Below are 12,619 nucleotides of genomic sequence, written 5' to 3'. Positions count from 1 at the left end.
TTGCCTGCTCATGAAATCACACTGTCATCTGACCCCCTGATAAATTGCACCTAACATATGGTAGGCTCATGTCAAACTGTTCTACAGTTTAGCAGCACAGCTTTTGTAATCATCTATAAAATAAGCACAGGAGTAAATATTAGCCTGAGACCTGGCAGAGGAGGCAGCAGGGAGGGTTCAGGCTTCCAGGAAGACAGTGCAAGGAGTCTCCTGCTCACACCTCACAGGTTAGTCACGTTAAACATCGGAGTGCAGACAGGACACACGCTCCACCTACTGCCCAGTGAGGCCGCTGTGCTCCCCAGCACGGGGTGCCTGACTCACCTCTGCCCACGAGGCTCTTCTCTCAAAACTGGGCAAAACTGCACTCAGCTTCACTGCCCAAATGTGGGGCCTGTGCTACTAAACACAAATAAGCCCATGATTTCAGTAATGATGCAAGGGAAAGGAGCTTGAACACTGCAAAGGGCACAGCTGGCACATCGTGGACTGGAAGGGAACAAACATGGCCTCAGGCTACTTTTTATATTTTCTTGATCTTATCCCACCTACTATTTTGAGACTCCAGACTGCTGTTAAGTTGATCATGATGTCCACAGTGCCTGCAAATGGCTTAGGAAGTGCTGGAGCTTTGGGCATGTCCTCATTTGCTGTTCCCCATGACATGACTCAGAGATAAAGGAGAGTCCCCAGGGGTAAATGTGCTGGTTTTGAGGCAGGTTGATATCATGGAGGATCACACAAAGCAAATTTATATCCAGTTTTAATAAACACATCACCCACACCAAAATCAAGCTGTCCTGCAGTGCACTACATCTCTCCCAGGTAATCTGCAAACAGCTCAAGGCACCAACCATGACTCTGCTGCACAATCAGATACTCAGAGTAAGCATTTAAAGGAAAAGACTGCAGCATCAAACACAGGTGTATGAAAATCTCCTGGACAAGTGGAGCACAGATTAATAAACTTTCCTCTCCTCTGTCACTGTTTCTTTCACCCTCTAGACTCTGCCTACTGTCTTGTTGGAAACTTTGGAAAACCACCTCTGGAAAGGATTGCACATGCAATTGCAATTTTGCTTTTGGCTTTAGGCACCTGACTCACAAATGTTAAATGCAGAAAGACTTTTTTAGGGTGTTAAAATAAATTTTTCAACAAATAAATTCACTGCTGATCAATGAACTTTGATCAACATGTTTAAAATGCTCCTTTGTATGGTGTGCAAACAGCAAAACAGGGTTTTGCTCAAATTTATGGTAATCTTGGTCATGCTTCAGTGAGTTATTAAGGAGCTGTAATAGGAGCTGACTCATCAACACAAATATCAGCCCACTCACAGCCATGCAAGAAATCCCAGGGCCAAATGAAAACTCAATTCGAGGGACAATTTCCATCTGCAGGAGTAAGATGAACATTCATCAAAGTATTCGCAGAACTCTGCTGGTACATGAATTGCCTTTACATTTCTAAGAGAATATTTGCTTTAAATGCTCTGTTGTTGAAACTGAGCTATTTTATTTTTGCCTTTACTGATGTGAAATAGCTCCTGGTCAGCTCCTGGAAATTTCTAAATTGTAATCCACACTCTACTCCTTGTTTTTAAATAAGACATTTTATTTTCAGATATAAGATCCTTCCTGTAAACCAATAAAATGGTGATGACAGTAATCCACCTGCCATGTAAGGCTTCAGTTCTGATAAAAAAAAAGACACTTTTCTCCTCATAACTTGATTTGTAAATAGAAAGTATTATAAAAGAGTGAGTTTTCTGGTGCTCCATTACTGAACTTCCTACCTTAAACAACAAAAGTCAGACTGGTCTACAGGCAAGAAAGCCCTTACTCCCTTAGGCAGGAGAATTTAGGTGCCACACTCAAATTTCCAGTTGCTATTAAAGCAGAAATAAAATAGAGTTTTGTTTTCCCCTGCCATGCAAGAACCTGTCAGGAACATTCAGACCCCACAGTGACAGTAACTACCAAGGAAGCTAGGAATACACTTTTGGCTACAAATTTCTGAGCACAAGCTTACATCAAAAGACCAGTAACTAAAAGCCTAAATATGTTGACATCCCTGCATTAGCCATTGCTTTTACCATGTTTCACAACTGTTTCAACACTGAACAATGGTATTACAACCTTTGAAGTGCAATAATTCAGAAAAAAATATAAAGCAAAACTGAGCTGCATGAAAAAAGCAGTGTCACAGTGCACATGTGTGATACCAGAGGGTTACAGCTAATGTGAGGGAGAAGAGAGAAACTCCTGCCTCTGTTTTTTAATTTAAGAGTGAGGGGAATGTACCAATATATTTAATTCACACTTACCTTATTCCCAGAAAATCCAACAAACTCCAGTAATCTCAGAATCCGTGCAGGAAACATGGACAATGTCTACAGAGAAAAATCTAACAGTTATGCAGTAACAGACTTTCTGCCTTTCAGCTACCAATGACCCCCTACAATTTTTCCAAGCACAATAAATAATTAATAAAATTACTAAAATAATCTCTATATGACAATTTTTTTCAGGGTAAATGTATACACCTGCTGTATTTTACATAAAATTTAAACAGAAATATGTTTAATATAGGCACCTTATGTCTCCAGGATGCCTTACCCAGAAATATGTTTACAGAGCACAAGCTTAGTAACTCCAGTACTTGGATGTTTCAGAAATGCTGGGTTCATACCACACAGTCCATATTTGTCCTTTGTGCAGAAAATCTGATATTTGGGCATGTGCCAGACTCATGCAAAGCAAAAGGAAGCTCCAGGCACTTTCTGCAGCCCATCACCCCTTACCATCTCTGGGTCAGTCTCTCCTCAGGAACCATCCTGCACCATTTGCTCAACTGCCCTGCTAACAGCCTGTATCCTGGGAATTTTCCAAGTGCCAGGTAAAGAGTAAGTGGAATTTAACAGGCAGAGGCAACTGGTGCTCCTGGGCAAGGCTTCTCTGGGCCCTCACACCACACTGTGAGCAGCAATCTCTTTATTTCTGAAGTGTTATTATCTGATGTGCTCAGACCAGACACTGGGATCCTGCACTGTCAGAGCACACACCTAATTTTAACCACATGATCAGTATGATGCCAGTGGAACTTCTCAGGAATTCAAGTTAGGGTCATTTTCAGGAGGTAGCAGGGAAGCAGCTCGGGATGAGAGTGTTGGTACATACCAGGTTAAATGCTCCAACTCCAAGTTTTACACCTCCCTCAAAATGCAGATGGTTCTCTCCTTTGACATAATGTGGGGACTGTATCAGACTGTCCAACTCCCTGGAAATGCACAAGATTCTGTTACAGGGTCAGTAAATAACATGATTAATTATAATTCAGTAAGAAAGTAACCCCATTACTCTGAACTACAGAGCAGTTTAAAAAAGGCCTATTTGTCCTCTCACTCAAGTGAGCAACATCTACATTTTGCTGGATTTATCAACAAATAATTTCTGTCACATTACTATCCATTAAAAACCATGGAATCCTGGAGAGGAATTCTTGTCAATCAGACACAGTCAATATTCAACCACATTTCAGCCTGAAAATGTTTCAAGGATGCCTGTTGGGAGCATCACCAAACTTTGCCACTGCAAAAAGAGATGATGGAGCAGGGCATGAGACTTAAATTTAAATTAGCAAATTTGACTTGAGTTTCACTAATCCCTAGATTAAGTGCATGTTCAAAAGAATAGTTTGTTTTATATAGGAAAAGACAACTGTAATAAAGATTCTAAAATGGAAAGATGCATCAGAAATTACTTTCACTCATTTTTCTAACTTTTATAGGTCTCAGCTTTGTAGTGTCTCATTATTTCCCACATAATCCAGATCAACCTTAAAATCAATTTGCCTCCAAGCTTTCTATAGCTACGTGGTTTTACACTACTGTCTTAGTTTATTTTGTTAATTATTAGGAGAGGAAAAACATTAGGAAAAAATGGAAGAATGTATCTGTGCTCAGGCTGTCACATGTTTTTGATTGGTTGTTGCGAACAGACTCAGCACTATTCCCTGTAAGTGCAGTCTTCTGGATCTGCATTTAGAGCCACCTTCAACCCACACAAACATGGACACTGTCATCTCTCTCCCTTCAAGTGGACTTCTGGAGAACCTGGACTTGATGCTGTTTTGGGTCTGTTGGACACAAGACATTTTGTGCCTACTCTGAATCAAAATTTATAATTCTAATATAAATAAAATACGATGCATATTTAGTCTTCATTTTTTACTGTGCTTCAGCTACTGGCATTGAATGCTCTAAAAAGCTGCAACTGGTACTATAAAGAAATGCCATTTCATTATGCCTAAAGCCTACAAGACCTGCAAATTCTGCTATGTTGACACAATGAACAGTACATCATTTAGAACAGTTATTCTTTGGACATTTCAAGGATATAGTACTTTAAGTAGGAGAAGCTTGGGAGTTAACAGAGCTAGGGTCCACTGTCTCCACAATCCAAATAACCAAAATGTTAATGTCCTTTGTAATGCAAAGGAAGAATCTGGGCTGAGAAAATCTGTAGACATGAGGCCCATAAAAAGACTCAGTAAATACAACAGTAATGAACTTGTGAATTGGATAATTTCACCAGCAGCACTTTTTACTGGTTGAGTGCACGTAATGACATCATCATTCTGACTCACCTGTAGGTTTGGTAACTGTTTCGGACTTTGATGCCTCCTTTTATGAAGCTGACCATATTCTCATCCTGTTGGAATGGAAACACAGTAGCAATATGAATTTGTAAGCATTATAAAGGGTTTTTGTCTTCTGAAGATTAATACATATTTGGAACATAACCAGCATGACAGACAATATAAGCCTCTAAGACATAATACATGGATTTAGGATTTCCTTTCTATATTAAAATACTTTTTACTCTGTTTAGACACAGGCATTTTATTTTAATGTCTTTTTTTTTTTTTAATGTTAATCAGTTTAGCCCTTGTCATCTCTGAACCATCTGAATTTACATTAATGAACACGGGGACTCAGCTAATAGATGTCACCTAAGGTACCTGCATTTGTGACTCTCAAAAAAAATAGCTTTCTCTCATTTGTACTTGAGTGTAGTTAGGATGTATCTGGTGCTGAGCCAGGAAAGGTTCACAAGTAAACTGCCTGTCTTCAAGAGTCTGCAGAATACAGTTTTGTGTCCTAAGAGTGAAGCAGGGTCAGTAAAATTATACAGGATATGCTCTTTCTGGTTTGAATATTCATATATATACCTGAGATCCATACTAGGAAGATAATATGTTACATGATAAGCTATAACAAACTGAGAAAGTACAGCAAAATATCTGAGGGACCATTAGTTAGAGGGTCTTTAACTTTTTGGAGGTACTTTCTTGCCTCACTTTTATAATCTGTCACTCTGGTTTGTTTTGATGTCTGCTTTTACTTTAACTCAGAGAGTCTACATGTGTTTTAACAGAGGATACCATCACAGGAAAATCATAAGAGGGCATTGTGGAGAAAATAGCATGGATTAGATGAATTAATGAGATGTACTAACTAAGTACAGCATACTGGGGGGTGCAGCACACCCAGCCATGTTCAGTTATAGCTTCCTTTGACTGGAAAGTGGAACAAGGAAGGAAGATGATTTCAAAATGTTTACACTTAGAATGACACCAGCAACAGGGATAGCCAATGTGAGAATTTTTCAGCCCTTGAAAAATGCTGAGACTACATTTTATATGATTTCAACTGGATTTGGTCATTTTTACTAAGCATCAAAACTAACCCACTTCAGTAGCTGTTGGAACCAAGTGGCTCTGTTTAATTTTTCAAACTGGTTCATGTGTTCATGAAAAATTAAACACAGAAGAGAACAGGAAGCAAAAAGACCTTTGCAAAAGAGGACAAGAAATTTTTTTTGTACTCTTAAATCTCATGTCTCTATAAACATTTTCATAAACAGATATCTGTGAAAAATAGTGCTTAAAATCAAGATACCCTGCTTGAAAATGCTCCTTTCCTACAGACAAACAGAGAAGTTCTCAGAAGTCTTCCTTTCACAGTTTCAGATGTCACCCAAACTGGCTACTCATCCCAAAGGAAAATGGAAACAGACAGCTACACCTTGGTCATTTCAAAGTCCATCATCAGCACTCTAGAAACTACTAGAAGCTCCCCTGATTATGGGTGTTGATATGAAGCAATAGTTTCTAGCAGAGGGACTTAGCAGATGGCTGAAAAAGGTTACACGGTTCATAAACTGTAAGCAACATAAATCAGAGCCCACCTGGCAACTTCCAAACACTATAAAACCACCACCTGCATTCCATTTCCTATCAGCACCCTTGAGCCAAGAAGCAGCAGCCTTTTTCTGACTGTGGCTTTTATTATCCCCTTGGCAGATGAAGAGGCCCAGTTTCATACAGCAAGTACAGCCAAATCAAGAAGAAAAATCAGTGTTTCAAATGTGACTAACAATTAAAATTGCATGCTGGAGCCCTAGCAAGTACTGCTAATGTTGCTCCATCAAACAAATCAACCTTCATTAGGACAGACAGATAAAATCCAAAGAAGAGGGAGAGCTCCCCTTTGTTAAACACAGACAGCACTGTTAAGGAGAAAGCATGTGTGGAGCCTAATAGCTATGCAGAACATAATTGCTGCTCAAGAACAAACCAGTGAGAAAGCAGTCTTGGGAGAGCAAACACCAGTCAGACTTAAACAAAAGTCTTCCTTGTATTCTAGTACAACTTCAATGACTACCTCATCTTTCTTTTTTTTAATTTTTTTAATCTGATATCCCAACACATCATTTGAAAATTGGTGCTTGCTGCAGTTACATTTCACACATCCAAACGGGAGTAGGGAAAGGTGTCATAGGGCACTCAGCACTATGCATCTTGAGATAAATATTTTTTAGTAATCATGAGGGAAAACTAAACATTCTGATATCCCACCAGATAGCCCAGATAAAATCCAGACTTGATCCAGCTGAAAGATCCATTAAGTCAAACTACAGTCTTCCATCAGTCCATTTAGGAAAATAAACCCGTATGATATTTTTCCCCCCAAGAGCCATGCAGGAATCCATACCTGGAGGAATGTGAGTGCTGCTCTCTGAAGTAAACATTCAGCATAGCAAATTTCTGCATGGATTTCCTCTAACATCACACAGAGAGAAGAAAACAAATCAATCAGTCAGCAAGTAATTAAAAAACACTTAGCCCATTAATGTAGGAGTTAGATCACAGAGCCCAAACTGAGAAAAATATTTTCCAAATTTGCTGTAGAGTTTCAGTTCTAGACTACTGATGTAACTCCAAACAGAAATGACATGCAGTTACAGAAACTTAGCAGAAATTTTTCTGGTGCTTTCCGTAAATTCCTGGATCTAGAACCTTTACAGACATTTCAATAGTTATTTCTAGATATTTTTTTACCCAGCAATTTTTGGGAATGCTGAGTCAGAAAACGACAAGACCAGTGACTTTGGATTGGTTACACAGCAATGGCCAAAACACTGACATTGGTCCAGCCAATCCAGATCAGTGATTTTGTCAGTGAATTCACAATATGGAAGCACATACTGAGTGAACAATTCTACAAGACTCAAACTGCATAAATAAAAAAGGAAAACATTACACATATGAAATATGTTACCTTCAGTGAAGTGTTCAAGGCTTTGCCTGTGCACAAGGTTGTTGATAGAATCAGCTACAGTAGATTTCTTCCTAAATCTGCAAAAAGTCAGTCTGGTCATTCTGAAGAAGGAGCAACAACAACAGAGAACCATACTTTTCAGTCAGCCACCCACACAGTCTCTAACATACCTCCAGTGCTCACCAGCGCCCTGTTATCTCACCACACACACAAACTTCAGCACAGTCCACACAGAACTTAGCCAACGTGGTCCTCTGGGATCTGTCTCTTACCCTTTGTGCACAGAAATCTATCTTGATAAAGGAAAGGGATAAGGGGGCGTTTTGATTCATTTTTTGTGTGTATGGGTGAATGTGGGTGCAAAAGTGGGAGCACAGTTGACTCGGACAGACAACTGCAGTACAACCATCACTCATGGGAACATTCTGCAGTGTCTGAACATTGTAAACAACTTCCAGACACTGCAGAACCAGGACTACTACAGGTAGGAAAAATCCTAATTGACAGGAAAAATCAGATATGGTGGGAAACTGACGTTTTCAAGACTAGATTGCTGAACACCCTCATTTATGTGCTGCGATCCTCCTCTGAGCAGGAGGCTGGACTAGATGACCTCCCGATGCCCTTCCTACCTCAGTTTTCCCATGATTTCTGTAAGATTACATTTCCTTTTGTATCCAGTAGTCTTTCAAAACTTTCCCAAGAAGGAACTATTTACTGACAGAATTGCTCCAGTCTTACCTTTGACAGGTGGCTTGAGCTTCCTTCATTGTGTTCCCTGCATTCAGTATGTCCTGAGGATCAAATGTCATCATAGCTTGCATCTCCAGGATGGTGGCATAGGTCAGGGCATGATACATGCTGTCTTTAGTTCTGCAAGAAAACACAAGGTGCAAAGCACAGCTGATTTGATTGTATTATTGCTTTTAAAAAGCAAATACAAACCCAGTTCTAGAAATGCATCAGCCTCATGGGAACAAGGTCTAAATGAATTAGAAATCAAACACAAAGAACATGCAGAATAATCAAGAAACAGTAATAGACTGAGATTTGTACAAGAAATCATGTCTACAGTTCTCCATACTCTGCTAAAATGTATCAATTCTGAGCTGAGGATAGATATTTAACAAACATAAAGCACAGGAATTAACCACATGGCTCACCATTCAGAAACAACAGAATCATGGTGGGGTTTATTTTGGTGGGGGTTTTTTATTATCTAATGAATGCTACAACACATGACACAAATCCAGCCAATATTCTTCTAAATTGGGACAGTTACTCAGTACACGCTCAAGGAAATAAGTAACACAATACTATAACTATGGCCAAAATAGAATCTCCTTGAAACAGACCTTTTCACCAGGAGCATTAAAGTCTGTATCAAAAAGTACAGCTTTTTTCTTCTCTCCACTTCTGCCAAGCCTCCACCTCAATCTGTTCAACTTAAATATTATCCTGTAGGGTTTCAGACAGTGCCACGTTGGCAGAAAACAAAAAACTTTGGCATCAGTGCAAGGAAAACAATTAATTCCTATGTGCAGCCATTGCTGGCACCTTTCCTCTGACAGGAAAGAGGGTTTTTATATTGCACACATTTAGAGTATTCACCTTTGTCTGGTGTAATTCTCTGCAAGTGAATCAAAATATCTTCAGGAACAGAGTAGTCTAATAAGGATGACTTGAGAAATATGTTCAGGGGCAAGCTCAGATAAGTTCCTGACACAGAAACTCTCTGTAGACCTTGCTAATCCACCCGGACAAATAGCACAACTTAAGACAAATATTGTTAAGGAGCAACAGTTGCTATTTCAATTGTTTACACTCTAGAACAGATCAGATAGCTCTGTATGGCAGGGAATATTCAAAAATACTTGCAGTCAAACAAGGAGATCCTTTCAAAATCTCCACCCTCAGCACACCTGTTCTCAATGTGTTTTCTTCAGGTGCTTCTTCATTTTCTTCTTCTTCCAAGGAGAAATGTGTGTGCCAACAATGTGCTCTTGACAAAGACAGGGCTGCATTAAGAGGAGTGTTGCTGCCAGCAGGATGAGAGAGGGGCTCCTTCCCTCTGCACAACACTGGTGAGGCCCCACCTGGAGTGCTGTGCCCAGCTCTGGGCTCCTCAGTGCATGGACAAACTCAGGGGCAGGGTGGTGAGGGTGATTTAAGGGACTGGAACATCTCTCCTATGAGGAAAAGCCAGGAGAGCTGGGACTGTTCTGGCTGGAGAAGAGAAAGCTCGGGGGGCTCCAATAATATCTAGAAATACCTGAGGGGAAGAAGCAAAGAGGACAGAGCCAGGTTCTTTTCACTGGTGCCCAGGAACAGGATCAGAGGCAATGGGCACAACATGAAGCACAGCAGGCTCTGGCTGAACATCAGGAAATACTTTTTTACCATCAGAGTGACCGTGCAGTGGCACACATCATCCAGAAAAGTTGCAGAGTCTTTATCCTTGGAGACATTCAAAATGGTCCTGCTTGAGTACATGACTTCTTGAGGTGCCTTCCAACCTCATTTCCTCTTATTCTGTATGGTTTTTTAAGGATAAAAGCCAGACTTTAAAGACACCTCAACTGATGTAATTTCTCACCCCAGAAATACACTTGCCTCCCTAAGTTTTGGTATCTGGACTGGACTGAAAGAAAATTTAATGGCTAATTTCAGATAATCCTACATTAATCAATAACCTAATCATTCACTGTGGTGACTTGGGCCTGGTGCTTCCCAGCCCTCATAGTGATGACAAAGGGCTGCTTTCTCTAATACACAGGGCACAGAGCAGGCTGGCTGCACTGAAGGAATTTGCAGTGCACATCTTTAAACTTCACTGCAGTCTGTGCTCTGTGGCTGTCTTTTATTCCTACCTACCCTCACCATCTAAACCAATCTAGCAGAAAAACTGTTTTGGGAAATATCCTGGTGCCTTAAGTGCTATAAGCCCCAGACTATGCTACCATCCATCTCATTTGCAATCTAAGAGGAACAGAGAGATAATGGAGAAATTGCTTTAAAAATCCAGTGGAGTTAGGACAGCTCTTTCCTGGCCTCGTAAATCATGATTCTTTCAGCAGACTGATAATGTAAAGTAGAAAAAAATTAACACACTAAAATGCCAGCCTGATGAAGTGTTTCTGTTCATTAGATTATTCATCAGCCTCACTGGGCACAGAAAAACACACTTCATCTTGTATTTACTAAACAAAAACCCTTCCAGAGGCTTAAAATCAAAACACAGGAAAGTGACTGAAATAGTACCCTTTCAAAATTACAGAAATTTGCTTTCTAAAGCAAAGCAAATAAATATTAAATTCACTGCACTAAAAGGAAAATTGGTACTTTTCACATACATGTGGTGAAGAGGGATTTCTCTCTCCAGTAATTTGTTTCTGAAACCAAACCACCCCTTCCCTAATCAATGGTTTAATCTATTTTACTTCTAATATTTAAAGGAGATAATAATTAATGTCCGTCATTAGCAAACTGGTATTTAGCAACATTCAAATTTGTTCTTTTTATTTCAGGGGTGGGGATGCTGACAGAAATGCAACTTATCTATGTTATTTCTATTAACCATTCAATTAAAGTTGCCAGCTACATCCTGGCCTATTCCCAGGAGTTTTAAGGTCTGGGTTTCATATGGATGTATACAGACGTATTACCTTTTTACTTTTCTTTCCTCAGGACATTGTTGGAGTTAACAAGCCTGTATGACATGAATGCAACTAATATTGTGATTAATGACTTATCCCAGTAGTTGGTATCACATGACTGAATAAGAGGATTATAAGTAATATCTTTAAGCAGTTATGGAGTTCTGCCACATGCCTCTTCTCCAACTATGGTGCAAACATTGTCATCTTGCAGCACTGCCCTTTCTTGGAGCTGCTGGAGAACACTTTTATTCCCACTCTAAAACAAGTGCTAAAGTGAGAACAGTCACAGCTTTCCAGGTGAAGTATGAAAATCAAAAAGCTTGCCTTGGTTTGACCTCAGAATTAACCCAGGGCTAGTAATCTTTTGTGGAAAATAGCACTTAAAATCTTTTCTGCAGATCCTTTAAAGTAATCCAGCAGACAGGACAGGCATTCCTAAGTTACAGAAACCTCAGATTCAAATCCATATGTCGATTTAGTATCAAGATGCTTCCAACACTTAAAACAAATCCAACAGCACAGAGTGAGAAAGACTCTCCACAGACCAGTCAAGAGTCTGCTCATCCAGGGAGACTCAAGAGTTAGAGATCAATGCCCAAATCAAACCTGCATCAGGAGAATGTGGTCACAAGGAGCCCAAAGGCTTTCCTCATCTTTGATCCCAGGTTCCACCAATGTCTGAACAACCCACCAGACCATGGCACAGGCTTTCACAGAAATGCTCCCATTTGATGAACTGACACTTTCTGATAAAAACCCCTTTCCTGCAAGACTCCCCAGTAGCAATAATTTAACAACCAGCAAAGACCTCTCCAGTCAGCCACCACCACAGCTCCCTTGCTAGCACAAACCACCAGGATGGCCCAAGACAAAAAGCTGTGCTTCTACAAGAGAATCCCTGAGCCTTTTTAACCAATGCCATTTTCCAAAGTTCACAATCTGGTAAGTTCTTCCAGCAAAGAGGAGAAACCAACGATTTAGTTAGGTTTTGGTTGCAATTAATGTATTTACAAAAACTATAAAAGTTGTGTTCTTCCAGACCTCAAGTATAAAAAGATAAACTCCCTAGAAATAACAACCTTGCTGTTGTTCATGACATTTCTTACAATAAATAGCTAACCCAAGCTTTGAGCAACATAATTACCCAAGCACTGTCTAGAGCTTCACTCTACCTTGGTGTGCTTCCCCCTATTCTTTCACGACTCTCCATTTGACAATCACACCTGATCTTTGGGAGATCAGCTCCCAGGGAAAGCTCTCAAAGCACAGTCATTCTAGAATTAATATTCCACCAAACACCACCAAGTGCTTTTTGGAGTCTATTTTCAGAATAAA

At 39.9% G+C, this 12,619-nt stretch overlaps 1 protein-coding gene across 2 annotated transcripts in view; it reads right to left on the bottom strand.

Moving 5' to 3' along the window:
- Positions 1-12,619, bottom strand: part of TTC39A (tetratricopeptide repeat domain 39A) — a 50,958-nt gene that overhangs the window by 25,185 nt on the left and 13,154 nt on the right. For both annotated transcript variants that reach the window (XM_030226290.2, XM_009088713.4), the window contains exons 3-8: positions 8,367-8,498; positions 7,626-7,702; positions 7,059-7,126; positions 4,649-4,713; positions 3,181-3,280; positions 2,328-2,393 (exon numbers count right to left, since the gene is read on the bottom strand). In XM_030226290.2, coding sequence (XP_030082150.1) covers positions 2,328-2,393; positions 3,181-3,280; positions 4,649-4,713; positions 7,059-7,126; positions 7,626-7,702; positions 8,367-8,498 — 508 coding nt within the window. The remainder of the gene's footprint in view (positions 1-2,327; positions 2,394-3,180; positions 3,281-4,648; positions 4,714-7,058; positions 7,127-7,625; positions 7,703-8,366; positions 8,499-12,619) is intronic.

The sequence above is a fragment of the Serinus canaria genome, chromosome 8, assembly GCF_022539315.1.
Source record: "Serinus canaria isolate serCan28SL12 chromosome 8, serCan2020, whole genome shotgun sequence".
In the NCBI taxonomy this organism is placed as follows: Eukaryota; Metazoa; Chordata; class Aves; order Passeriformes; family Fringillidae; genus Serinus; species Serinus canaria.
Note: the sequence above shows the minus strand (reverse complement) of the source record. Positions and strands in the feature narration are given on the sequence as shown.